Source organism: Micromys minutus (assembly GCF_963924665.1).
Source record: "Micromys minutus genome assembly, chromosome: 11".
NCBI lineage: Eukaryota > Metazoa > Chordata > Mammalia > Rodentia > Muridae > Micromys > Micromys minutus.
The window spans coordinates 22,594,742-22,622,267 of NC_137980.1; the positions used below are offsets into that span (position 1 = coordinate 22,594,742).

The window sequence follows — 27,526 nt, forward strand, 5'->3', positions numbered from 1 at the left end:
ATGAAGAAGCTGTGTGCTTTCACCGTTTTCTTCTTGCTCTTGATGTTTTCTCTCATCTTGTGGAGTGTGACTGAACCCAGTTGCTTTTGGAGGATACAGAATAATGAAGATAATAAAGAATTTCAAAGTGACTGTGGTTTTCTTCTTTACCCAAGCAAGGAACCTATAGATGAAAAGTTTTACAATAATGTTATCAGTTTTAGGTAAGTCTAAATTTTGTCCTACAATGTCTTAAATTATAAATCTATATCTGTATATATAAACTGTGGGATTCTGTCCTGTTCTTTTCATTGTAGTTGAGAAACCACTGAAATTTGTATAGCACATCAATCATTATTTTAATAGTTTCAAATGTGTCACTGTTCAATTTGGTTTCAGTATAACGTAATTCACTTTATATAGCTAGTAGTAACGTATGTGCTAATGGAGTGTGGAACAGATGAAAATATTTCATATGGAGAAAAGTTCTCAGTGCTCAGCCATCACTTAAAGGTTGGGAAAGAATTAGGAAACTTTACGTATCTACTAAAATAAAACCAGGAAAGTATTTTTACCTAACTAAAAGATAACATCAAAATTGATATGCAAAAGTCTAAAAGTTAATAATCTACTTATGTAGTACATTGTATTATTTTATATATTTTGATATGGATACATGTGTATTAATTTAATTACCATGATTGATAAATATTCACATTTGAAAATAATGTTACACTCTTTTACAAACATTAAAAATTTAATAATTTTATATATTTTCATTCAGAATACTGTACCCTTCTGGTAACTCTTCCAAAAGTTCTTTACCCCATCCTTTCTTTGAGACTCTGAGAGGCTGTTTCCCAACCCTGACTGCCTCATCACCCAACCATACTCACCTCTCTTGATAACCCCCACCTTCTATTCTCTACTCCCCCCACACCCCCCAGCCAGCCTCCGATGTCTCTACAAGTTTAGGCACATGCTCTCCCATTGAGGTCATAATAGAGAGTCCTCTGCTACATATGTTCCAGGGGCCACTGACCAACAAATGTATGCTTTTTGTACTAAGGCTATATGTCAATAACATTGAAATTAGTAGGGGGGCGGGGGGATGCGCCGCAGCGGCGGCGCGGGCGCTGGGCTGGGGCTTTGCCGCGCCAGAGCAGCGGATCCCGGTGTCGCCGCGGCAGCTGCGCGGGTGTCGCGCCGGGTCGGAAGACGCTGTACCACTGCGCTCCCCCATTTTTTTTTTTTTTTAAATAACCGGAACCAATGAACGCGGCGGGGAGCCGAGCTCCACGGGCCGCCGGTGAAGGGAGCGGGCTAGCACCCGGCGGGAGTCTGCTTCCTAGGCGGCGGGGCCCCGGGCAGCTGGCGGCGAGCAAGTGCCCGGCGGCTCGAGCGAGCTCTGCTCCCGCCGCGGCACCCGGTCGGGCCTTGGGCCGTCCTCCCCGGCGGCGCTGGGCAGCAGTGCTGCTGATCGGGCTGTTGGTGGCCGGCGTGGCGGACGGATGCGACTTGGTGCCCCGGCACCTCCGCGGGCGACGCGCGTCGGGATCGGCCGGAGCGGCTGCGTCTCCTTCGGCTGCGGCTGCGGGCGAGCGCCAGGCGCTGCTGACAGATCCCTGCATCTCGCTGAGCCCGCCGTGCTTCACTGAGGAAGACAGGTTCAGCCTGGAAGCGCTGCAGACAATACACAAGCAGATGGACGACGACAAGGATGGCGGGATAGAAGTGGACGAGAGCGATGAGTTTATCAGAGAAGATATGAAATATAAAGATGCTACGAATAAACATAGTCACCTGCACAGAGAAGATAAGCACATAACTGTTGAGGATTTGTGGAAACAGTGGAAGACATCAGAAGTTCACAACTGGACCCTTGAGGACACCCTGCAGTGGTTGATAGAGTTTGTTGAACTCCCACAATACGAGAAGAATTTTCGGGATAATAATGTGAGGGGAACGACACTCCCCAGGATAGCAGTTCATGAAACTTCATTTATGATTTCCCAGCTGAAAATCAGCGACCGGAGTCACAGACAGAAACTTCAACTCAAAGCACTGGATGTGGTTTTGTTTGGGCCTCTGACACGCCCACCTCATAACTGGATGAAGGATTTTATTCTCACAATTTCTATAGTAATTGGTGTTGGGGGTTGTTGGTTTGCTTATACACAAAATAAGACATCGAAGGAACATGTTGCAAAAATGATGAAAGACTTAGAAAGCCTTCAAACTGCAGAGCAGAGCCTCATGGACTTACAAGAGAGACTTGAAAAGGCACAGGAAGAAAACAGAACTGTTGCTGTAGAAAAGCAGAATCTGGAGCGGAAAATGATGGATGAGATCAACTATGCCAAGGAGGAGGCCTGCCGGCTGCGGGAGCTGAGGGAGGGCTCGGAGTGTGAGCTGAGCCGGCGCCAGTATGCCGAGCAGGAGCTGGAGCAGGTCCGCATGGCTCTGAAAAAGGCCGAGAAGGAGTTTGAGCTGAGAAGCAGCTGGTCTGTCCCTGATGCACTACAGAAGTGGCTTCAGCTCACACACGAAGTCGAAGTCCAGTACTACAACATTAAGAGGCAGAACGCCGAGATGCAGCTAGCCATTGCCAAGGACTAGGCAGAAAAAATCAAGAAGAAGAGAAGTACAGTCTTTGGGACCCTGCATGTTGCACACAGCTCCTCCCTGGATGAAGTAGACCACAAGATTCTGGAAGCCAAGAAAGCGCTCTCTGAGCTGAAGACGTGTCTGCGGGAACGCCTGTTTCGATGGCAGCAGATTGAGAAGATCTGTGGCTTTCAGATAGCTCACAACTCTGGGCTCCCCAGCCTCACGTCCTCACTGTACTCTGACCACAGCTGGGTGGTGATGCCCAGGGTCTCCATCCCACCCTACCCCATTGCTGGAGGAGTGGACGACCTAGACGAAGACACGCCCCCAATCGTGTCACAGTTTCCAGGGACCCTGGCTAAACCTGCTGGATCTTTAGCCAGAAGCAGTAGTTTATGCCGCTCTCGCCGAAGCATCGTGCCGTCCTCCCCGCAGTCTCAGCGAGCCCAGCTTCCCGCGCACGCTCCTCTGGCAGCCCACCCCTGGCACCCGCACCATGCCCATCCTCAGCACTCACTGCCTTCCCCAGACCCAGACATCCTGTCTGTGTCCAGCTGCCCTGCTCTGTATCTGAATGAGGAGGAGGAGGAGGCCATATACTTCTCTGCTGAGAAACAATGGGAAGTACCAGACACAGCTTCAGAATGTGACTCCTTAAACTCGTCCATTGGGAGAAAACAGTCTCCTCCTTCAAGCCTTGAGATGTACCAAACATTGTCTTCTCGAAAAATATCAAGAGACGAGCTTTCCCTGGAGGATTCTTCCAGGGGGGATTCCCCAGTGACAGCAGATGTCTCCCGGGGCTCCCCTGAGTGTGTGGGTCTGACAGAAACCAAGAGCATGATCTTCAGCCCTGCAAGCAGAGTATACAATGGCATCCTGGAGAAATCCTGTAGCATGCACCAGCTCTCTAGTGGCATCCCGGTGCCTAATCCTCGACACACTTTGTGCTCCTCAGCTGGCAACGACAGCAAGCCAGTTCAGGAAGCCTCCCATGTCTCCAGAGTGAGCAGCATCCCTCATGACCTTTGTCATAACGGTGAGAAAAGCAAAAAGCCATCGAAAATCAAAAGCCTTTTCAAGAAGAAGTCTAAGTGACTGGCTGACGTGATGGAATTCCATTCAAGTGGCATCTGTAAACGTTTATCTCCCAGCCTCCACTCCATTTTTATTTTAATTTTAGGGATGTAACTCTATTGGGGCTTTCCAGACTTGGTGCCATAGTGGGAATGTCCTTAGGGCAGCTGTCTACTGTCTGCTTGTTAACTGACTACAATCAACTCATCGAGTCAGATATTACCAGGAAGGCGCAGGAGGAGGCAGTTGACGGATTTCCACCCGTTTATCTCAAGTTGATGTTAGTGATGCACTCAGCACTCTGCCGAAAGCTGCCGAGGAGGACTTCCGAGCTTTAATGGACTGTAAGCCAGCATGGGCTTGCAGACTTTCCTTGTTTACCAGAGTATCTTCTTATCTTTCCACAGAGCTCTTCCCATCATGGACTAAGTAACTGAAAAGAAGTAAAACTGATTGCACTATCGTTTTCCAGACTGGAAAAAAAAAAATCTCTGCAAGTAAAACTGTGTAGAGTTTATAAAATGACTGTGGATAGGGGACTGTTTTCACCTTCAGATAAAATGGGTTTTTAAGTAGAAACTAGGGTTTCTAATTGACTTGATTTCTGGAAATGAAAACCCACACTTTTATTACGGGACGCTTCCTCAAATGCATTTATTATTATTAAGTTTCAAGTCCTGCTGTAAAGACCACGTTGTTTTGTTTTCCCAGGGCTTTCACTGTGATTGACTGCACTGCAGGCTGTATGATAAATGTAAACAATGGAAAGACAGACGGCTCTTGACCCCTGGACAAGTGGAAGATGACTTGACTGAAGGACTCAGACATTCGCATGATCAGACTGCAGTCGGGATGGGGACTCACACTTGTTTACAGACTTTGAATAAATGCAAAGATTTATGGTTTGTGAAAAAATTTGTACTGTGGAAAAGATAATAAATTGGAGACATTATTGTGTGGGATTGTGCTGATTTTCGTTGAGAACGCTCCACTTAAAACGCCGTTTAATGGAGAGCCGTGTGAGCTGTCTTGCTGCTCACTTGCAGCACAAGAAACAGTCATGTTTTGGAACTGAGTTGTCAACATTTTTTTTTGTTTTATATTGTTTGTCATATTTGTACGTCGTTTGAAATGTTTAAATGTTCTCGTACCAAGATTGACAAATATAAATTTATGGTGCATTTAGATTGTGTGGAATCAGTTTGTAAAGTTTGGAACAGGTTAGCGAGGCCAGCCTGAGAGAAGGCTGAGAGCGGTATCACATAGAACAGCAGTGCACAGTCAGTCTCTGCTTCCTCAGCCTTAAGGCCCGGTCAGAATTATCTGGAAATGCAGTGAAGATGGGAGGTTGGGTGAAAATGGACACATGTTAACTAGAAGTCTTTTTGGTCTGGCTAGTATACATGTTATCTAACTCAGTACTATTTATCTGGAAGTGCTGATGGATAAGTAAGAACTCCCCTTGAGATTTATGTAAAAGGAAGGCTTTATTTAGAACCCAAGTCCCAATGTCTCCTGTGAATTGTGGTTATTTACTTCCATTGGTCCCACTGTTACAGTTGTCAGTGGGACCAATAATAATGATGACTACCAATCAGCTCCTAGGAACAGAAGCTGTCTGTCTGAAATGAAGATGCTTTGCACAGTAAGGTAAGATACCATGAAAGCTGGACTTCAGATAGAAAAGGTCAAAGCTACCAGAGCAGGGAGTGTGCCAGCAGAAGGCTCCGCCTGCGAGATTGCTCATACACAGATTGGTAGGGCATTCTGTGTCAGGTAGAAATGAAGGGAGGTTGGGTTGAGAGACTATGGTGGCTTTAGGGAAGTTGTGTACTGTGTATGCCCGATTACACATTTATAAGCAGGTCCAGCCAAGGGATATTTACTGTTGCATGGTGTGATTGCATTAACAACAGTGTTTGGAACAGAATAGAAATTAATAGAAAAGAATCTGTTTGAAAAGCCATCCATGTTTCTGCATTCTGTCCTGTGTTGGGCGTGTCTGTAAGTTTTATATATGTTACCTTAATCTCTTTCAAAATCATGATGTTCTCCTGGTTCTTATCGTAAAGTACAAAGAAGGAAACAGCAGAAGGAGAGCCAGATTCCGCTACTAAAACTACTTGGACTATTTGGTGTGCTTTTTGCTAGATGTTTTTCTAAATGGTTATGTATTTTAAGTAATTAAAATCATATTTATTTCATGCTATTTCACTTTTTACTCGAGAATTTCTCCTACATTAAAATTTCTCTGCAAGCAACATTTTAGTGACTGTCTAATAGTTTGATGCTCTATGGATTCACTATAATCCTTTAAAACCTTCTGTTATTCAATGATACACTATTTAAAACATTATAATAACATTATAACGTAACACTATAATATATCATATGTAATCATTTAAACCATTAATCATTAATTCAACTTTAGGCTGCTGCCAAGTTTCTTACATGTAGAGTAATATCATTTAATATTTGTTGAGTATTCTCTAAGCCAAGGGCTATCTAAAACTCGGGAATATAATTTAACTCAAACTTTACAATATCCTGTAAAATAAGGCTTCTCTTTCTTTCTTTCTTTCTTTCTTTCTTTCTTTCTTTCTTTCTTTCTTTCTTTCTTTCTTTCCTCCCTCCCTCCCTCCCTCCCTCCCTCCCTTCCTTCCTTCCTTCGCCATCTTCCCCATGACCAGACAGCCCAGAGCGTTAGTACGTTGTTGAGTAGTAAGTGGCAGAGAGCAACTCTTCTTTACGTCTAAGTAGCACTGCATAAATTTTACCGTGTATTTTAAGGAAGTGTATAGCAAAGTGTGATGGTTACTTTAGTTTACGTCTATGTACATATTGGTGTGTGTGTGTGTGTGTGTACTCACACTGTCTCACACATGCTTCAGGGGTAACATTTTAAAGGTTTCTTTACCCTAGATCAGTGCTTCTCAACCTTCCTAATGTTTCAATCCAAATACAGTTCCACAAGTTGTGGTTCCCAGCCATAAGATTATATTCGGTTATATTCATTTTTATCTCATAACTGTAATGCTGCTACTGTTGTCAATCATAAAGTAAATATCTGATATGTGGCTCCTGAGAAAGGGCCATTGTACCCGAGAAGAGGCCATGATTCAGACTGAGAATCGCTGCCGAGTGTGAGCACCCTCGAGTGTGAGCGCCCTCCTACTGCTCAGACTGAGAATCACTGTGAGTGTGAGCGCCCTCGTACTGCTCAGACTGAGAATCACTGTGAGTGTGAGCGCGAGTGTGAGCGCCTCGTACTGATTCCTGGACTGTTTTGTTTTTGTTGTTTTTAATCATCTAAGAAGACTTTAATATAAAGAAAGAACAATCTGGGCACCTCAAAGAAGGACACTGTTAAAATGGTTGTTTGTTATGCTGTTTGGAGGCTTCAAATGATAGGAATAAAACGTTATATGGACGTAAAAAAAAAAAAAGAAATTAGTATATATCTAATGTTTGACTTCAAAAAGTTTTTCCTATTTTATATATATATATAATTCTTGTCGATTACATAAATTCTCACATAGAAACATGGATAATGTCTTAATCTTTTTTATCAGATATTTTATATATTTCCATTTCAAATGATTCCCCTCTCTGCTCAAATAATATCACATCCCTCCTCCTATCTCTTCCATGATTAAGCTCCCACACTAAACAACCCACTTTTCCTATTTGCCATGGCATTCCACTTCACTTGGAAAACCATCCTTCATGGGACCAAAGGCTTCTCCTCTTATTATTGCCAGACAGTTCCATCTTCTGCTACCTATGCTGCTGGAGCCATGGGTCTCTCCATGTGTCTTCATTAGTTTGTGTTATTCTCTAGAGCTCTGGAGGATTGGTTGATTGATATTGTTCTTCCCCTGAGTTTGCAAATCCTTTCAGCTCCTTCAGTTCTTTCTCTATCTTCCCCATATCTGTCCTCCTGCCTAGTCCAATGGTTAACAGCAAGTATCCTCATCTATATCAGTATGGCTCTGGCAGAGCCTCTGAGGAGACATCCCAATCAGCAAGCACTTCTTGGCATTATCAATATCTCTGTGTTCCAGAGATAGCCAAGGTTATCCCTTGTGCTGCAGCTGAGATGGTAAGGTGTACGAATTGCCCAGGTGGTACTGGTTTTAAAGATATAAAGCTGTCATGGAGAACAGCTGTAGTTTGGCAGTAAAAGATGCCAGGGAAGGCTATTGGTAAAAGTTCAGCCTCAGTTAATGGCCCAGGACTAAATGGGTCATTATAGAAGGTGACTTTTGGCACTATGAAGAGAGCCAATCAGATGCTATTGAGGAAGCCTGGATGAATCAAAAGTTTTCTGTGTTGGAATTGCCAGAACCAAGGAATGACTATGAAGTAAAGTAGCAGCTGTGGAGTGAAGTCAATCAAAGCCTAGAGTTATACAGAGGCTAAAGCTGGAGAAATGACACAAGGCCTTTGAAGAACTCATAAGATCATGTTCAAATCCCAAACATTGGAACTAGAAGCTGTGAAGCTGAAGTTGACTTGTAGACTCCAAGATTGTAAGATGCCTGATTCAGTGTTATTAGAATTTGAAGACTATTGTGTAGCAAACTTAGTTTATAGGACTGTAATGTAGTCCATGTAATGCATCCAGAGATAAAACAAATATGTATCCATTTTCAAAAATATAAAAATTTTCATATCAGAGTGATCTATTTAGGAGAATTCTAGGGTGCATTTATCTCTAAATTTCACTAATTTTCCAAGCTTATTTCAGGCAAAGGAGCATTTACATATTTCTTAGTACAAAATTTGCTGCAATTTAGGGATATTTTCATGTTTCTAACATCCTACTTAACCATCCCTATGACTTCTTGTAGAATACCAGCAAGAAGATATGAATATTTTTTGGTACTGTTTTTTGCTACTGATGAGATCAACAGGAATCCTTATCTTTTATCAAATATGTCTTTGTTTTTCAATATCGTTGTTGGTATGTGTGAGAATATATTGGGATATATAGATGAACTAAATTCCCAGCCAAATAATTTTTTAAATTTTCTTAATTATGACTGTGCAATGTGGCCAACATGTGATGTAGAACTTACAGGACCATCATGGACAGCATCTTTAAAACTGGCAATTCTTTCAAGGAATCCAAAAGTGAGGATGTGTGACACTGGATGAAGTAACAACTTTTTAAATCTACTCATAGTTGTTTAGGGAGACAAGTGGGTTTACATTGGTTTCTGTGTGCTGTTTTCCAGATTTTATACATATATTATAAAGGGCCTAATAATCAGTTCATAGATGATTTGGAAAAATAGATAAATCTGTTTTCTACAAAACTAAAATTTGTCAGGAATAGTTTAGAATCTAATAGTAACACTACATGATATTTATATTGTAATCTTACTATCCTCAATAAGAGTCTGAGAAGTAAGTAATGTCACTTGTACATAAGTCAAAATTCCTAACAATAGGATTCCTTTAGAGAATGTTTAATTCTCTTTTCATTTAGATTTTCTTTGGACCATTTAATCCCCACGTGAGTGACCATGATCAGTTTCCCTATGTCTATCAGATAGCAACAAAGGACACATGTTTGTCCCATTCCATGGTCTCCTTGATGTATCATTTTAGGTGGACCTGGATTGGACTGGTCATCTCAGATGATGACCAGGGTATTCAGTTTCTTTCTGACTTTAGAGAAGAAATACAAAGACATGGAATCTGTTTAACTTTTAGAAATATGATCCCAGAAAACAAACAGATTTACATGGCAAGGAGTAAGATATATGACAAACAAATACTGGCATCATCAGCCAAGGTTGTCATCATTTATGGTGAAAGGAACTCTACTCTGGAAGTCAGCTTTAGAAGATGGGCAGACTTAGGTGCACAGAAAATCTGGATCACAAACTCACAGTGGATGTCATCACAAATAAAAGAGATTTCAGCCTTGATTTTTTCCATGGGACTCTCACTCTTGCACACCACAATGGTGAGAGTACTTTATTTAGGAATTTTTCACAAACAATTAACACTTCTATATATCCAGTAGACATTTCTCAGTCTGTGCTACTGTGGAATTATTTTAATTGTTCAATGTCTAAGAACAGCCATAGCAAAATGGACAATTTTACATTCAACAACACTTTGGAATGGTTAGCATGGCACAACTTTGACATGGCCCTGAGTGAAGAAGGCTACAATTTGTATAATGCTGTGTATGCTGTGGCCCACACATATCATGAACTATTTCTTCAACAATTAGAATCTCAGGAAATCAAAGAACCTGGAGTTTTCACTGACTGTCGGCAGGTAAAGTCTCTTATATTTCATTATGCTGAGGTTTACAATGAGACCTTTAAAGGACCTCTAGAAACTCATGTATATTTGTTAGAGATTCTTCTCTCAGTGGACCGAATTCTACACTACAAAACTCCCCAATAGTTTGTTTACTGGCTCATGTTTCCTACAGAAGGATAATAATTCATAGAAGACAATATTTTATATGTAAACATAAGTGAGTTTTGTGAAAATGTGTCTCAACATTTTTTTACAGGTGTTGCTTTAATAAAGGAACTGATTCTCTTGAAAATGTTCACATAAATTTTATTTATGGCATCCTGATTTCCATAGTCTCTAGATAATATATATTCATGTTTGCGCCAGAAGCAACCTGTGTTGCTGTTTATTTTTTCTTTACGGTTTTTTCTTTTCTTATATTTAAATTTTATTTTATTATTTTTTTAAAATTTTACACTCCAGATTTTATTCCACTCCTGGTCTACCCCATGACTGTTCCATATTTTCCTCCCCACATACCCTTTCTCTTCAAAGACGTCCCCACACCACCAGACCTCTAAACTCCATAGGACCTCCAGTTTCTTGAGGGGTTTGTGAATCTTTTTGACTGAACCCAGAATTGGCAGTCCACTGCTGTGTATATGTTGGAGGCCTCATATCAGCTGATGTATGCTGCCTGGATGGTGTCTCGGTGTCTGAGAGATCTTGAGAGTCCAGGTTAACTGAAACTACTGTTCCTCTTACAGGTTTATTCTCCACATCAGCTTCCTCCAGCTTTTTCCTAATTCAACCACAGGGCTCAACAGTCTCTGTTTATTGGTTGGGTGTAAATATCTGAATCTGAATATTTTAGCTACCTGTTGGGTCTTTCAGAGGACAGCCATGATAGGTCTCTTATGTGAGCGCTCCATAGCCTCAGTCATTTTGTCAGGCCCTGGGGCGTCCCCTCGAGATGGATCCTAATTTGGGCCTGTCCCTGTACCTTCTTTTCCTCAGGTTCATCTACATTTTTTTAAACATTATTTTTAAAAACAAAGAAAAAAAATATTTTAAACATGTTTTCATAAATGTATACAAATACAATGTGTCAGTGCTTCCCCTTTTTTTTTCCTTTTTTTAAGGTTTGGTACTCTGCATTAAGGTCTTACTAGTTACAATGAGCAAAAAGTACATGCAAATCAGGATGTAACCGGGAATTAGTCAACGTTTCTTGGTGTGTAAGGATTGAGCATGAAGTTTTTTTTTTTTTTTTTTTTTTTTTTTGTTTTTGTTTTGTTTAGTTTTGTTTTTTTCTGCAACATCACACAGTTTGTGAATCTGGGGCAGTCTGAGCCTTTGTTGTTAGCATCCAACTATCAGTGACTGCATATTATATCTGTTCTTTTGTGACTGGGTTATCGCACTCAGGATAATATTCTCTAGATGCAGCCATTTTCTTAAGAATTTCATTAAGTCATTGTTTCTGTTGGCTGAGTAGTACTCCATTGTGTAAATGTACCAAAATTTTTGTATCCACTCATCTACAGAAGGACATCTGGGTTCTTTCCAGCTTCTGGCTATTATAAATAGAGCTCCTATGAACATTGTGATGCATGTATCTTTGTTGTATAATGGAGTGTCTCTGGGGTATATGCCCAGAAGTAGAATAGCTGGATCTATAGGTAGTACTATGTCCAAATTTCTGAGGAATTGCAAGATTGATTTCCAGAGTGGTTCTATCCATTTACAACACCACCAATAGTGGAGGAGTGTTCCTCTTTCTCCACAACCTCGGCAGCATCTGCTGTCATCTGAGTTTTGGATCTTGGCCAATCTGACTGGTGTGAGGTAGAATCTCAGGGTTGTTTTGATTTGCATTTCCCTGATGGCTAAGGATGTTGAACACTTCCTCAGATGTTTCTCAGCCATACGATATTCCTCAATTGAGAACATTTTGTTTAGCTCTGTGCCCCATTTTTTAATAGGGTTGTTTGATTCTATGGTGCCTAACTTTTTGAGTTCTTTGTATACCTTGGATATTAGGCCTCTATCTGATGTGGAGTTGGTAAAGATCTTTTCCCATTCTGTTGGATACCGTTTTGTTTTAATGACAATGTCCTTCGCCATACAGAAACTTTGCAATCTCATTAAGTTCCATTTGTTAGACTTTGACCTTAGAGCTTGAGCCAGTGGTGTTTTGTTCAGAAAATTTTCTTCTGTGCCTATGTGTTCTAAGGTTTTTCCTACTTTCTCATCTAATAGTTTCAGTGTATCTGATTTCATGTGGAGATCTTTGATCCACTTGCACTTGAGCTTTGTACAAGGAGATAAGAAAGGGTCTATTTTCATTCTTTTGCATGCTGAGTGCCAATTGGAACAGCACCATGTGTTGAATAAGCTGTCCTTTTTCCATTGAATGTTTACAGCTCCTTTGTCAAAAATCAGGTGACCATATATGTGAGGGCTCATTTATGGATTTTCTATTCTATTCCATTGATCCTTGTGCCTATTTCTTTACCAGTACCATGCAGTTTTCAGCACAATTGCCTTGTAATATAGCTTGAGGTCAGGGATAGTGATTCCCACAGATGTTTTTTTGTTGTTGATGATGGATTTTGCAATTCTAGGTCTTTTGTTATTCCATATGAAATTGCACATTGTTCTTTCCAACTCAATGAAGAACTGGGTTGAAATTTTGATGGGGATTGCATTGATTCTGTAGATTGCTTTTGGTAGGATAGCCATTTTTAAAATGTTGATCCTTTCAATCCATGAGCATGGGAGGTCTTTCCATTTTCTGAGATCTTTCTCGATTTCCTTCTTTAGAGATTTGAAGTTCTTGTCATACAGGTCCTTAACTTGCTTAGTTAGAGTCAAACAAAGGTATTTTATAGTTTTTGTGACTATTTTGAAGGGTATCTTTTTCCCAATTTCTTTCTCCACATGTTTGTCCTTTGAGTGTAGGAAGGCTACTGATTTGTTTGACTTAATTTTGTATCCAGCCGCTTTGCTGAACTTGTTTATCAGCTGTAGGAGTTCTCTGGTGGACTTTGTGGGGTCTCTTAAGTACACTATTATGTCATCTGAAAAGAACGATGTTTTTACTTCTTCCTTTCTGATTTGTATTTCCTTGATCTCCTTTTGCTGTCTAATTGCTCCAGCCAGGACTTCCAATACTATGTGGAATATGTAGGGGGAGTGTGGGCAGCATTGTCAAGTCCCTGATTTTAGTGGGATTGCTTCAAGTTTCCCACCGTTAAATTTGATGTTGGCTGTTGGTTTGCTGTATATTGCTTTTATTATGTTTAGATATGGACGTTGGATTCCTGTTGTTTCCAGGACTTTTAACATGAAGGAGTATTAAATTTTGTCAAATGCTTTTTCAGCATCTAGAGAGATGACCATGTGATTTTGTTTTTTGAGTTTGTTTATATGGTAGGATACCTTGATGGATTTCCTTATATTAAACCATCTCTTTATCCCAGGGATGAAGCCTACTTGTTCCTGGTGAATGATTGTTTTGATGTGTTCTTGGATTCAGTTTGCAAGTATTTTGTTGAGTATTTTTGCATCAGTATTTATAAGTGAGATTGGTCTGAAGTTCTCTTTCCTTGTAGAAACCTTGTGTGGTTTAGGAACGAGGGTTATTGTAGCCTCAAATCATGAGTTAGGTAGTAATCCATCTTATTCTATCATGTGGAATTGTTTGGAGAGTATTGCTGATATGCCCACAATAAATGTCTGATAAAATTCTGCACTGAAGCCCTCTAGACCTGGGCTTTTTTTTGGTTGGAAAGCTTTTGATGACTGTCTCTATTTCTTTAGGTGTTGTGAGATTGTTTAGATGATTTACTTGGTCCTGGTTTAACTTTAGGATCTTGTATCTGTCTAGGAATTCAACCATTTCCTCCAGATTTTCCAACTTTGTAGAGTATAGGCTTTTGTAGTAGGATCTGATGATTTCTTGAGTTTCCTCAGTTTCAGTTGTTATGTCTCCACTTCCCTTTCTGATTTTGTTAATTTGTATAGTTTCTCTTTGCCCTCTAGTTAGTCTGGCTAGGGTTTTTCAATGTTGTTGATTTTCTCAAAGAACGGGCTCTTGGTTTTGTTGATTTTTTTCTATGGTTCTTTGTTTTTCTATTTGGTCTATTTCTGTCCTAATTTTGATTATATCTTGCTGTCTACTCCTCTTGGGTATATCTGCTTCCATTTGTTCTAGAGCTTTTAGCTGTGCTGTCAAGTTGCTGATGTATACTCTCTCCAGTTTCTTTTTGGAATCACTCAGGGCTTTGTGTTTTCCTATCTCTACTGCTTTCATTGCATCCCAAATGTTTGTGTATGTTGTGTTTTCGTTTTCATTGAATTCTAGAATATCCCTAATTTCTTTCTTTATTTCTTCTTTGACCCTGCTATAAGTTAACAGAGCGTTGTGTAGTTTTCATGTGTATGTGGGCTTTTTGTTGTCTTTCTTGTTGTTAAAGACCAGCCTTAGACCATGGTGATCTGAGAAAATTCATGGGAGTATTTCGATCTTCTTATATCTATTGAGGCTTGTTTTGTGACCAATTATGTGGTTACTTTTCGAGAAGGTGCCATAAGGTGCTGAGAAGAAGGTGTATTTTTTTACTTTAGGGTGATATATTCTGTAGATATCTATTAATTCCAGTTGGTTCATAGTCTTTGCTAATTTTACAGTGCCCTTGATAAGTTTCTGTTTCCATGATCTGCCAATTGGTGAGAGTGGGATATTAAAGTCTCCCACAATTATTGTGTGCAGTGAAATGTATTTTTTGAGCTTGATTAGGGTTTCTTTTATGAATGTGGGTGCTTTTGTATTTGGAGAATATATGTAAAGGATTGAAAGTTCCTCCTGACAGATTTCCCCTGTAATGAGTAAAAAGCGTCCTTCCTTATCTTTTTGGATAACTTTTGGTTGGAAATTTACTGTATTCGATATTAGAATAGCCACTCCAGCTTGCTTCTTGGGGCTGCATGCTTGGAAGTTTTTTTTCCCAACCTTTTACTCTGAGATAGTGTCTGTCTTTGTCTCTGAGATGAGTTTCCTGTATGCAACAAAATGCTGAATTTTGTTTATGTATCCAGTCTGACAGCCTATGTCTCTTTATTGGGGAGTTGAGTACATTTATGTTAATAGATATCAAGGAATAATGGTTGCTGTTTCCTGCTATTATTGGTTTTGTAGGTTTAACTGAGTCTGTGTTTTTTTCTTCTTTTGGTTTTTGTGCTTAGGAGTTTTCTTGTTTTTTCTAGGATGTAGTTCCCCTCATTGTATTGGGTTTTCCACCTATAATTCATTGTAGTGCTGGGTTTGTGGTCAGATATTGTATAAATTTAGATTTGTCTTGAAATATCTTCATCTCTCCATCAATGGTGATTGATAGTTTTGCTGGGTATAGCAGCTTGGGCTGGCACTTGTGCTCTCTTAGGGTCTGCATGATGTCTGTCCAGGCTCTTCTAGCTTTCATAGTCTCTGTTGAGAAATCGGGTGTGATTCTGATTGGCCTGCCTTTATGTTACCTGACATTTTTTTTTCTTACTGCTTTTAATATTCTTTCTTTGCTTTGGATACTTGGTGTTTTGACTATTGTGTGTCGGCAGGAATTTCTTTTCTGGTCCAACCTATTTGGAGTTCTGAAGGCTTCTTTTATGCTCGTGGTCATCTCATTCTTAAGGGTAGGGAAGTTTTCTTCTACAATTTAGTGAAGATATTTACTGTTCGTCTTAGTTGATATTCTTCTCCCTCTTCTATTCCTATTATCTCTAGGTTTGGTCTTCTCATTGTGTGCTGGATCTCCTGGACATTTTGGGTTAGGATTTTTTGGTTTTTCATCTTCTTTGGCTGTTTTGTCTATGTTTACCATGTTGTCTTCTTCCTCCGAGATTCTCTCTTCCATCTCTTTTAGTCTATTGGAAATGCTTGCTTCTCTGTCTTCTAATTTCTTATTTAGGTGTTCTACCTCTAGGGTTATCTCTTTTAGTGTTTATTATTGTGTCAATTTCCATATTAAATTTCTTCTTTCAGTTCTTCAACTCTTTGGTTCTGTTTTCCTCTAGTTCTTTGATTTCTTTGAGTGTTTTTCTTGTTTCCTCTTTAAAAGCTTCTGATTCTTTTTGCTTTTCCTCCATTTCTTGTTTAAGGAACTCTATCATCGTTTTGAGGTATGATTTTAGGTCTGAGTCTTCTTTCTCTGGAGTGTTTGGCATTCCAATGTTTGCTGTGATGGGAGAGCTGGGCACTGGTGTTGCTAGCTTGTCTTGGTTTTTCTGGACATGCTCTTTTGCTTTCCTCTTGCCATCTTGTTGTCAGTGATATGTTCTTGCCTTTCCCTTGTACCTTGTTTGTGTCCCTGGACCTCCACTGGTCCAGGTGTCAGATGGTCCGAGCCCTGTTCTGCACCCCAAAGCCACCGGGTGGGAACAGAGATCCCAATGCTGGGTTCCTGGTCCCTGGGTCAGGTAGGGCAGAAGCGCGCTTTCCGTGTCCAAATAGCAGAGATCTCTCTGTTCCCTGGCTGCTCACATCCCCTTCTCACCAGTCCTAAAACTTTGGGAACTGCTGGACCAGGTGGCAGATAGGCCGACCCCTGTTCTGAGCACCAAAGCTGCTGGGTGGGAACAGAAGTCCCAATGCTGGCTTCCTCTTCCCTGGATTAGGCAGGGCAGGGGCGCACTCTCTGTGCGCACTCGGCCGATATCTCTCTGCTCCCTGGCTGCTCAGATGCCCCTCTCACCTGTCTCAACATTTTATCGAATGAGTTCAATATTTTATATAGGAGCCATGAGTTATCTCATGAAAGCTTTAACTTACGATTTAAGTAGAATAGTGTTCTCAAGAAGTGATACAAGAATAGTCATTGAAAGTAACATTATTTAAAAAACCCAAATGATCAACACAGCACATTTCTTAAGCTTATGTTTATTTCATGTATGTAAACTCTATGTGCAAGAATGACCCATTACCACTATTTGTTTCCAAAACTTCCAGATATTCTGACTGCCCACTCATTATTACATACATGCCTTCAATTTCTTAAATTATTTTTGCCCATTATACACACACACACACACAATCACTCACTCACTCACTCATACAAGTTACTTTCTATTTGGTAAGCACTTTAATTACCAATTAGGTATATTGTATTTTCCTACATGGTATAACTTTAATATAGCTATATTTCCTGGAAGACATTAAAAATTTAGGGAGAATCTCAATTTTGTATTGCTTTAACTGATATGCATATATAATCAATCATCTTATGATCCATCTTTTTTAGGTTGCTTCAGTGCTAAAGACCAGGGTATTTACTAGTCCAGTTGGAGAACTTGTGAACATGAAACATAGGGAAAATTAGTGTGCAGAGTATGACATTTTCAACATTTGGAATTTTCCACAAGGCCTTGGATTAAAAGTGAAAATAGGAAGCTATTTTCCTTGTGTTCCACAGAGCCAACAACTTCATATATCTGAAGACTTGGAATGGGCCACAAGAGAAACATCGGTGTGTACACCACAATTTTCATTCTTTTCTTTTTGATCTTTTTTCAAAAACATATTCCTTCTCTTTATTCTTTTCTTTTACTCCAGATTTTATTCCCCTTCTGGTCCATCCCTAACTACTCCACTTCTCATACCTCCTGCCTGCATCCTTTTCTCCAGGAGGATATCTTCATCCCACCCCACCAGGTCTTAAGTTCTTTGAGGGTCTCCTGTTTCTTTGTGGTTAGGTGAATATTCTCTGACTGAACACCACCTGGAAGTACTCTGCTGGATATGTGTATCGGGACTCATATCAGATGGTAAATGCTGTGGGATTGTTTGTCCCATGTCTGAGAGATCTCAGGGGTTATGGTCCTTTGAGACTGATGGTCCTCCTACTGAGTTGTGTTCCTCCTCACTTTCTTCCAGCTAGTCCCCAAATCAACCACAGAGGTCAGCAACTTCTGTTCATTGCTTGGGTGAAAACATCTGCATTTGATTCTTTCAGCTGTTTCTTGGGACTTTTGAAGGGCAGCCATGTTAGCTCCCTTTTTAATGAGTGTTCCATAGCCTCAGTAATAGTGTCAGGGCTTGGGGCCTCCCCTTGAGCTGTATCCTAGTTTGAGCCTGTGGCTGGACTGTTTTTTCCTCAGGCTCTTCTTCATTTCCTTCGCTTCACTTCTTTCAGACAGGAACAATTTTAGGTCAGAGTTTTGATTTTGGGATGGCAACCCAATCTCTCTCTTTATGCTCTGACTTTCTGCTGGATATGGGCTCTATAAGTTCTCTATCCCCACTGTAGTACCTTTTATCTAGGGACCCCTTCATTGAGACATTGAAGGTCTCTCACCTCCCGGGTCTCTGGTACATTTTATAGGGTCCCAATAAATCCCTACCATCTGAGTTTGCCTGTTTTCATTCTTTCTGGTGGCTCTCAGGGCTTCAGCCCTTTCCCCCCTCTGAATAGCAGATTATGTGTTGTTCCCCTCTTCCCCTCCTATCACATTTCCCTTCCAATTTTCTCTCTCACTCTGCTTTTCTGATTGCTTTCTTCTTCCAAAATGTGACTGCTGTTTCCTCACTTGGGCCCTTAAGCTCCTTTACCTTTTTGAGTTCTGTGCACTGTATCTTGGTTATTCTGTAATTTTTTGTCTAATATATTCTCTTATTAATGATACATGCCATGAATGTTCTTCTGGTCTGAGTTACCTTACTCAATATGATATTTTCTAGTTCAATCCATTTGCTTGTAAAACTCAGGATGCCCTCGTTGTTAATAACTGAGTAGTATTTTATTCTGTATATGAACCACATTTTCTGTCTCCATTTTCTGTCATGACACATCCAGTATATGTAATTTTTAAATATGAGGCACTGAAGTTATGGCTGTGTAGTTAAAACAAATTACTGCTGTTGCAATAGACCCATCCTCTGTTACCAGCATCAGAATTTGATAACTCATAGCTTCATGTAAATCTAGGTCAAAGTGATCAAAGGCCTCTGGATTCCATGTTCAATTGCACTCTTATGCCTATCCACCCTACAATGCAGAAACAGTTTTATAAAATTTAAATATATATGTATACATATTTAGGTTCATATATAAATATATATAATAAAATTTTAAATTAAGTTTTTCTATGCCTACAAGGTATTTTTTAGAATTATATATAACGTATTTTATATTTTCCATTTTTATTGTTTTATTTGTTTTACATTACTAATGCTGTGTCTTTTCTATTCCCCACTCTATGAGACCCACAATCCATCTGCCTCCCCTTCACCTCTAAGAGGGTGCTCCCCCACCCTTCCACCCATTCCTATTTCACACCTCTACAATTAACCTTCAATGAGGAATCATACCTGCTAAAGAACAAACACATTCTTTCCCACTGATCTAGTCATGGCCGTCCTCTACTATGTATGTAGCAGGGCCACGGACCACCCTATATGTGTTCTTTGTTTTGTAGCTTAATGCCTGGGAGCTCTGAGATGTTAGATTAGTGAATACTGTTGTTTTTATTTTCCCTATGGGGATGCAATCTCTTTCAACTCGTCCAGTCCAGCTCCTCCAACTCTTCTGTAGGGGTCCCCCAGCTGAGACCAAAGGTTAGCTATAAGTATCTACATTTATCTCAGTCTGAAGCTGGTAGAGCCTCTCAGAAGACATCCATATTATAGGGACTTGGTGTATGTGCTTGGAATGGATTCCAAGTTGAGTGGTTTCTGGATAGGTCTTCTTTCAGCCTCCATTTTTGTTCCTGCAATTTCTTTAGGCAGGAACAATTTTTGCTCAAAATTTTTGATATGGATAGTTGGCCCCATCCCGCAACTGGGGTACATGTCTAGCTACTGGACCTGGTCTCTTCAAGTTCCATTTCCCTACTTTTGGCAAATTCAGCTAATGGCATCTGGTATTTTCTACAGGTTCTCTACACCCCATCCCACACTGCTACATATTTCTATTCATTTTTCTGAGCCTCGGTGCTTCTCTCTTTTCTCCCTCAATACCTGATCCTGCCCCCATTTTCTTTTCCTGTCTCTCTCAGGTTCCTCCTTCCCTCCCTCTGCTTCCCAGGATTATTTTGTTCTCCCAACTAAGAAGGCATTAAGCATCCACACTTGGGCCTTTCTTTTTGTAAACTTCATATGATCTGTGAGTTGTATGTTGGATATTATGAACTTTTAGCTTAACTTTAACTTAACTGTTAGTACATACCATGCATGTGGTTTTGGTCCTGGGTTACCTGATTCAGGATTATGTATTCTAGTGCCATTTTTGCCTAAAAATTCATGGTGACCTTACTTTTAATAGCTGAGTAGCATTTCTGTGTAAAAGGCCTATCCTTAGTAAGCAGCATGAAAATTTGATAACTCACAAATTCCTATGAATATGGGTCATAGGAGGCAAAGGTCTTCAGATTCCTTGTTCTAATATACTCACATGCCTATTCACTCCACAATAATAACACATTTATGAAATTTACAATAATATATGAGTATATTTATATTAAATTTATAATTGCAATAAACCATAAAATTTTGTGAATCTGTTTGAACATTGTTATAGCCTAATGAAGTACAGCATATTTCACTAACAGCCTTGATTTAAACTTAGGAATAGTCTATTAATTCTATGAGAATCATATATAACATGCTTTGTTCATAATCATCAAAGAATGTTTTTGATCCACCCTACTTTATTTTATTTTAAATTATGTGATATAACCTATGTCACATACACATTCTATTTGAATTTTATAATTTTCGGAAGGAAACTTTTAAAATCTATATAGCACAAACATTATATACTTAATATTAAAAGATTTAGTAAATATTATCTGACAATAGCACTAGAGGCTCACACAAAATAATAAAGTGCCTGAAGTTGATAAGTGATTTATCAAAGGAATATATATATATTAATATCTGTTAAGTATATACATAGACATACATATATTAAAATTATGTACCAACATATAAAACTTGAAAATTAGGTGCAGATATGTAAATGTATACCTATACATATATGTGTGTCATTATACACTTGATATATACATACATTATACATATATATATCCTCAGGTTCCCACCTCCATGTGTAGTGTGACATGCACTCCTGGATTCAGGAAAATTCATCAGCAACAAACAGCAGACTGCTGCTTTGACTGTGCCCATTGCCCAGAAAATGAGGTTTCCAATGAGACAGGTACATACTTCTATGAGAAAAACACCTGCGGAATTCAAGTATCTTTTCTTTTTATATTAGAAGTGTAAAATTTCCTAGGTGGAAATGGAGGCCCTAAAATCTATGAGTTACACATTTTAATCATTTGATGATACCAACAATTTTGGACCCTGCAAATAACCTTCAATATCTTCTACAAACAACTCATTATTTTCACAATATTATAGCCAGTGATTTTATATTTTGCAGAAAACTTTTATGGGAAGAAATATTTGTAACCTTTTTTTTATTATTCCCCTCATTGTGGCTCTTTAAGTCGGTGAGAGACTAAGTGCTTCAGGTTTTTCTAAGGCCAGACAAGGCAGCACATGTGCAATTACATACCCCACATATAGGCAACAGCTTTTGGAATAGACCCCTGCTTCAGATATTCCAGACTCCCAGAGTACCCGGCTGCATATCTGCTGCATAAGATTTGAAAATTCTAGGCCCAGCCTGTGTATATTCTTTTAGAGGTTCAGTCTCCAAGAGTCCCAAGCATCCAGTTTAGTTGATTCAGTTGGTCTCCCTGTGGAGATACTATCTTTTAAGGGCTGAAAGTCTTCTTCCTATTCTTCCATAAGGTTTCTAAGAACCATCCAATGATTGGCTGTTGGTGTCTGCATCTGTTTTAGTCAGCTGCTGTGTAGATATTCTCAGAGGACAGGCATGATAGACTCTTGTTTTCCAGCATAACAGTTTATCATTAATAGCGTCAGGGATTGGTGTTTGCCCATAGGTTGTGTCTGATGGTGGACTTCTTATTTGGTGGCCTTTCCATTAGTCTGCTCCATTCCAAACCTCTACTTTCTTCTATGATAAATTTTGTGATTAACATTTTGTGGACGAGTTGGTGTTCCTCTGGCTCCATTGGGGTTTCTGTCTGGCCCTGAGAGGCAGTCTCCCCAGGGTTTATATCTCCAAAGCTGTGAGTCACAGCTAAACACACCTGCATTGATTTTTCTCACCTCCTCTATCTCAGTTCTTTGTTTTTCCTGGAGATTCTCCATAATTCCCTACCACCCACCACTGGTTGCAGATTTCCTTTAATTTTCATAGCCACCCAATCTGGCCATCCTGCTTTCCACCCCCTAAACAAATGCCCCCACTCCCATCCAGATCCTCTTTCCCACCCAGTTCTCTACCTTCATATGATTTCCATGACCATTTTCACCCCTTGGCGCTTCTAATTGTGTCTCAAGCATCATTGCTTGGGCCTGTTCAGCGTCCTTGCATCTTTGAAATAAAGCATGGGCATCCTGTACTTTATGGCTTATATACACATTAAAAGTGCATATGTACCATGTGTGTCATTTTAGGACATGGGTACTTCATTCAGGATAATAAGCTCACTAACCATCTATTTGTAAAATCCATTTCAAAATTCATGATAGCTTTGCTTTTCATAGACGAATAGTGTTTTATAGTGTAGATGTACCACATTTATTTATCCATTCCTTTTTTGAGTAACATCTGGTTGTTCGGTTTGACAAGCAGTTCAGATAACAGAACATATTCCACACCCAGGTGACAGCTTTTTGAATAGCCTCTGTTATAGTGTTTTTGGACAAAATATGAAGACCAAACTGCACATATGCAACATATGTGCAGGGATATCTATGTCTACCCCTTGTATATTCTTTGGTTGGTGGTTCTGCCTGTGAGAACTCCTAAAGTTTAGTTTAGTTGACTCTCTTGGACTCCTATGGAATTCTTATCTCTTTTGGGGTTCACAATCCTTCCTCCAACATTTTTGTCCCCAAGATTTATCTCCTGGATTTGTTTGTGGGTGTCTATCTCTGAGTCAGCTTCTGGATGTGGCTGTCAGAGGACATTTACAGGATTTAAACCAAGATCTAATTATTTGTGTACGTCGTGCCTTCATTTTAAATTCTAAATTAAATTCTGAAAGTCTTTAATTTCTTTTTTTTATTTGTCTTTGACCAAGTTAGAATTGAGTATAGTATTGTTTAGCTATTCCACTATTATTTTGTGAGGTGCAATGTGTGCTTTGAGCTTTAGTACTTTTTTTTTTTTTTGTTTTCAGTTTTTTATTTTTATGAATGAAGGTGCCCTTGCATTTGGGACATAGATATTCAGAACTGGGATTTTATCTTGGTGGGTTTTTTGAAGAGTATTAAGTGTCCTTCTTAATATTTTTTGAGAATTTTTGATTGAAAGTTGATTTTATTGGCTATTATATTGGCTACTATAGCTTGTTTCTTGGGACAATTGGTTTGGAAAATTATTTTCCAGCCTTTTACTCTGAGGTAGTGTCTGTCTTTGTCCTTAGGTATGTTTCCTATATGTAGCAAATTTCTGGGTCCTCATTATCTATCAAGTCTGTTAATCTATGTCGTTTTATTTTTGAATTGAGTTTATTCATATTCAGAAGTATTTGGGATCAATGACTGTTGTTTTCTGTTATTTTTGTTTTTAGAGGCTGAATTATGTTTGTGCGATTGTCTTCTTTTGTTTTAGTTGAAAGAAGATTACATCTTGCTTTTTCTAGGGTGCAGTTTCCCCCTTGTGTTGGAATATTCTATTTATTTTATTTTGTAGGTCTAGATTTGTTGACAGATATTGTGTAAATTTGGTTTGGTCATGAAATATTTTGGATTCTTCATCTATGTAAATTGTGAGTTTTTCTAACTATAGTAGCCTGGGATGGCTTTTGTTTTCTCTTATGATCTACATGACATCTACTCAGGATCTTCCAGATTTCATAGTCTCTGTTGAGAAATGGAGTGTGATTGATAGGTCTGCATTTATAGGTTACTTCAAATTTTCCCTTATTGCTTTTAATATCCTTTCTTATTTTGTGCAGTTGTTGTTCATCTGTTATGTTACAGGAGAAATTTTTTTTCTGGTCAAATCTGTTTGGAGTTATGTTGGCTCTTTGTACGTTTATGAGCATCTCTTTTGTTAGGGAAATTTTCATCTATAATTTGGTTGAATATATTCACTGGCCCTTTAATTTGGAAATCTTTGCTTTCTTTTATGCCTATTATCCTCAGATCTCTCAGAACAGCAGTTGTGGATGTATTTGTGTTCACAGGTGTGTAAAAACTTCTGGGTGACCAGCTCTATCCCAGCAGGGTCTGGGTATAAAGAACTCTAATACAGAACAGCTCTGGGTGCAGGAAAACACCAGAAGGATTCTCTCCTAGACTGCTCCTTGGTTCCTGTGTCCTTAGGACTCCTTTTGGGTTTCTCTTTGTTCAGGAATTTGAACAGAGGTGGTGGTCTCCAATGTGCTCTCAAATGTGTCAGTGTTCCTTTGAGGTTAGCTCTCTTCCAGCTGGATCTGTGTACAGAGTGCTCTGTCACTAGGTCAGCTTTAGGCTCATGCAGAAATTGAAAGGATCCTGTCCCAAACTGCTCCTTGATTCCTGTGCCCTGAGGAATTCTGTGGGCTCCTAATTGGCCAGGAATTTGAGCAGAGTTGGTGGTCTCACCTGTCCTCTCACATGTGTTAGTGCTTCTTTGAGACTTGCTCTCTCCCCACAGGGTCTGTGTACAGAGTGCTCTGGCACGAGAACTGCTCCAGGAACCCATTTTTTCTCTTTAAAGACCACTACATGGTAGATCGTATTTTCCTTTTCTTTTCTCGGGAATTTTTCCTTTCCTCTTTTTTCCAATTTTTTTATGTACATACATATTTAGTGATTTCATATTTAAAGGATGAGTAATAGTCCATTGTATAATGTACACATTTTATTTCTGTTTTATTAATTATGTTATTTATTTACAATCCAGATATTGCCCTATGCCCAATGCCCCATCCCACAGTTCTCCATCCCATTTCCCTTCCCATTTATCTCTAAGAGGGTGCTCCCCTTCTGCTTCCCAGCCTCCTCCTTCCCTGGGCCCTTAAGTCTCTACAGGATTAGGTACAACATCTCCAACTGAGGCCTGCAAGAGCACTGCCAGAGACTCAGCCTCTTTCATCTTTATAAGACTGGATTTATGATCATTTTCTTGTGCTTCAGTTGTAATAGGATATCCTGTTCTTGCTGTGGAAGGATAGCTGTGCTCTGAAAGATTATTATGATGGCTTTTATTGATTCTGCTCTTGGAAGGACCTTTAGCAATCAAGATGTGTTTGGTCATTGAATGTTCTTATTGTAGTAGTTATTGAGAGAGTTAATCTCTATGGTCTTAGTGTGGGAGGTCATTGTGGAATATATTTCTGGACCTACAGGCTTATATGATTCAGTATCCCCGCGTCTGTTTGGCTGAGATCTAGAGATCTATTGAAAGTGGACAAGGAATGGTGGCATAAGAACAGATGTTTATTACTTGCAGAAGCAGACTCCTTGGGGCGGTATGGATTGCTCCAGAGACTCAGCAAGCAGTGATTATGGGTGGGAGGTGGGAAGCTTACATGTAATGTTTAGGATTCATAGGTCTGATGAAAACACATGGAGAGGTGGGAAGGGGGAGAATGAAAGTCCTTTAGGAATAGCTGGATGTTCAGAGTAGCTTGGCTTGTTTCAGAGCCTATGCAAGCATAAAAGATGGAAGAGGATGAGTAGATTACCTTTATAGTTCATGCTCAGTAAGTGTTATGAAGATAGGAGAGAGAGCAGTGGAATTTTATAAGCATTTTTTACACAATAAATTCTACACATTGACTATGTATATGTTTAATCTTCCTTGATTGTTTGAACAAAGTAACTTGACTACATAATTTATATAAAATGTTTCCCTGGTATCACCATCCAGCTTGGACCCTGACAAAATCCAGATGCTCAGTGTAACAATTGTCTTTTGATGAAATATACTTTAAGAGGTTAGAAGTCATTAAGGATGAAATATTTGCTCTCTGTGAATTAGAAAACAAAGTTTTCAGGAATGCACCCAACAAAGTGATAGTGCTAATTGGCTATCACAGCTTATCGAAGAAATATTGCTTTATGCAAAGAATATTTACATTAATAATTTTAAGTTTTTAAGAAATGTGAAGAAATTGACAAAGGGCACAACCATCAAGGCCAACAAGGTGCATAATCCATTTTATTGTCTGACATTGTGATCTATGCCAGCACACTGCAGAGATCTGTGATAGTTTAAAGATAAAGGAATTAAATAATATGATTTTATAAGTATTATTGTATACAATGCACTTTTAAATGTATGCTTCTTTTTTATCTATAATTAATAAGTATTTTTTGCCTCCATTCCCTAAGATGGTATGTTTTTCTATCACCAAACACAGGGTGATACAGAGCAGCTCCATGTCAGTGGTCCCTATAGCAATACGGAATGTCATAAATACTCAAGATCAAAAGTTTTTGGAAGTATTCTCTTAGTAATAAAAATACTGCGTTATCTAGAACATAACTATGGTATGTTATTTGGGGTTTATCTTTTTTTGTTAGCAGATATGGAGCAGTGTGTGAGGTGTCCAGATGATGAATATGCAAATTTTGAGCAATCTCACTGCCTCCAAAGAGCTGTGTCATTTCTGGCTTATGAAGATCCACTGGGGATGGCTCTAGCCTGCATGGCCCTGTGCTTCTCTGCCTTCACATTTGTAGTACTAGTCACCTTTGTGAAGAACAAGGATACCCCCATTGTGAGGTCTAATAACCGAATTCTTAGCTACATCCTCCTCATTTTTCTCATCTTGTGCTTTCTTTGCTCCTTGCTCTTCATTGGACATCCCACCCAAGCTACCTGCATCCTCCAGCAGACCACATTTGCAGTCTTTTTCACAGGGGCTGTTTCTACAGTGTTGGCCAAAACAATAACTGTGGTCATGGCTTTCAAGCTCACATCTTCAGGAAATTGGATGAGAGGGATGTTGGTAACAGGGGTACCTAACTTGGTCATTCCCATTTGTATCCTAATCCAACTTGTTCTCTGTAGCATCTGGTTGGTAATATCTCCTCCCTTTATTGACAGAGATATACAATCTGAACATGGGAAGACCATTATCATTTGCAACAAAGGCTCGGTCATTGCCTTCCATCTTGTCCTGGGATACTTGGGCTCCTTGGCTCTGGGGAGCTTTGCTGGGGCTTTCTTGGCTAGGAACCTCCCTGACAGATTCAATGAAGCCAAATTCTTAACATTCAGCATGCTGGTGTTCTGCAGTGTGTGGATCACCTTCCTCCCTGTCTACCACAGCACCAGGGGAAAGTTCTTGGTAGTTGTGGAGGTCTTCTCCATTTTGGCTTCTAGTGCAGGGTTGCTTGGGTGTATTTTTTTCCCAAAGTGTTATGTTATTTTACTTAGATCAGATTCAAAATAAGCAGAAATACACAGATAAATTTTATTATTTAAACTACAGTAGTTTAAAAATGTTTGATGGTACTCATATCTTACTACTATGTCATAAGAAAAATAATACTATATTATAA

At 39.5% G+C, this 27,526-nt stretch overlaps 2 protein-coding genes across 2 annotated transcripts; both read left to right on the top strand.

Moving 5' to 3' along the window:
* On the top strand, positions 1-27,526 carry LOC308427353 (vomeronasal type-2 receptor 116-like; the record flags this gene model as incomplete). The annotated part of the gene is given in 9 exon segments (XM_080925508.1): positions 1-203; positions 8,520-8,802; positions 9,161-9,569; positions 9,572-9,963; positions 17,229-17,303; positions 17,307-17,453; positions 21,017-21,140; positions 26,543-27,413; positions 27,415-27,526. Coding segments are annotated over 9 exon segments (2,616 nt in total).
* On the top strand, positions 1,252-3,687 carry LOC308427552 (stromal interaction molecule 2-like; the record flags this gene model as incomplete). Its single annotated transcript, XM_080925699.1, is given in 2 exon segments — positions 1,252-2,595; positions 2,599-3,687. Coding segments are annotated over 2 exon segments (2,433 nt in total).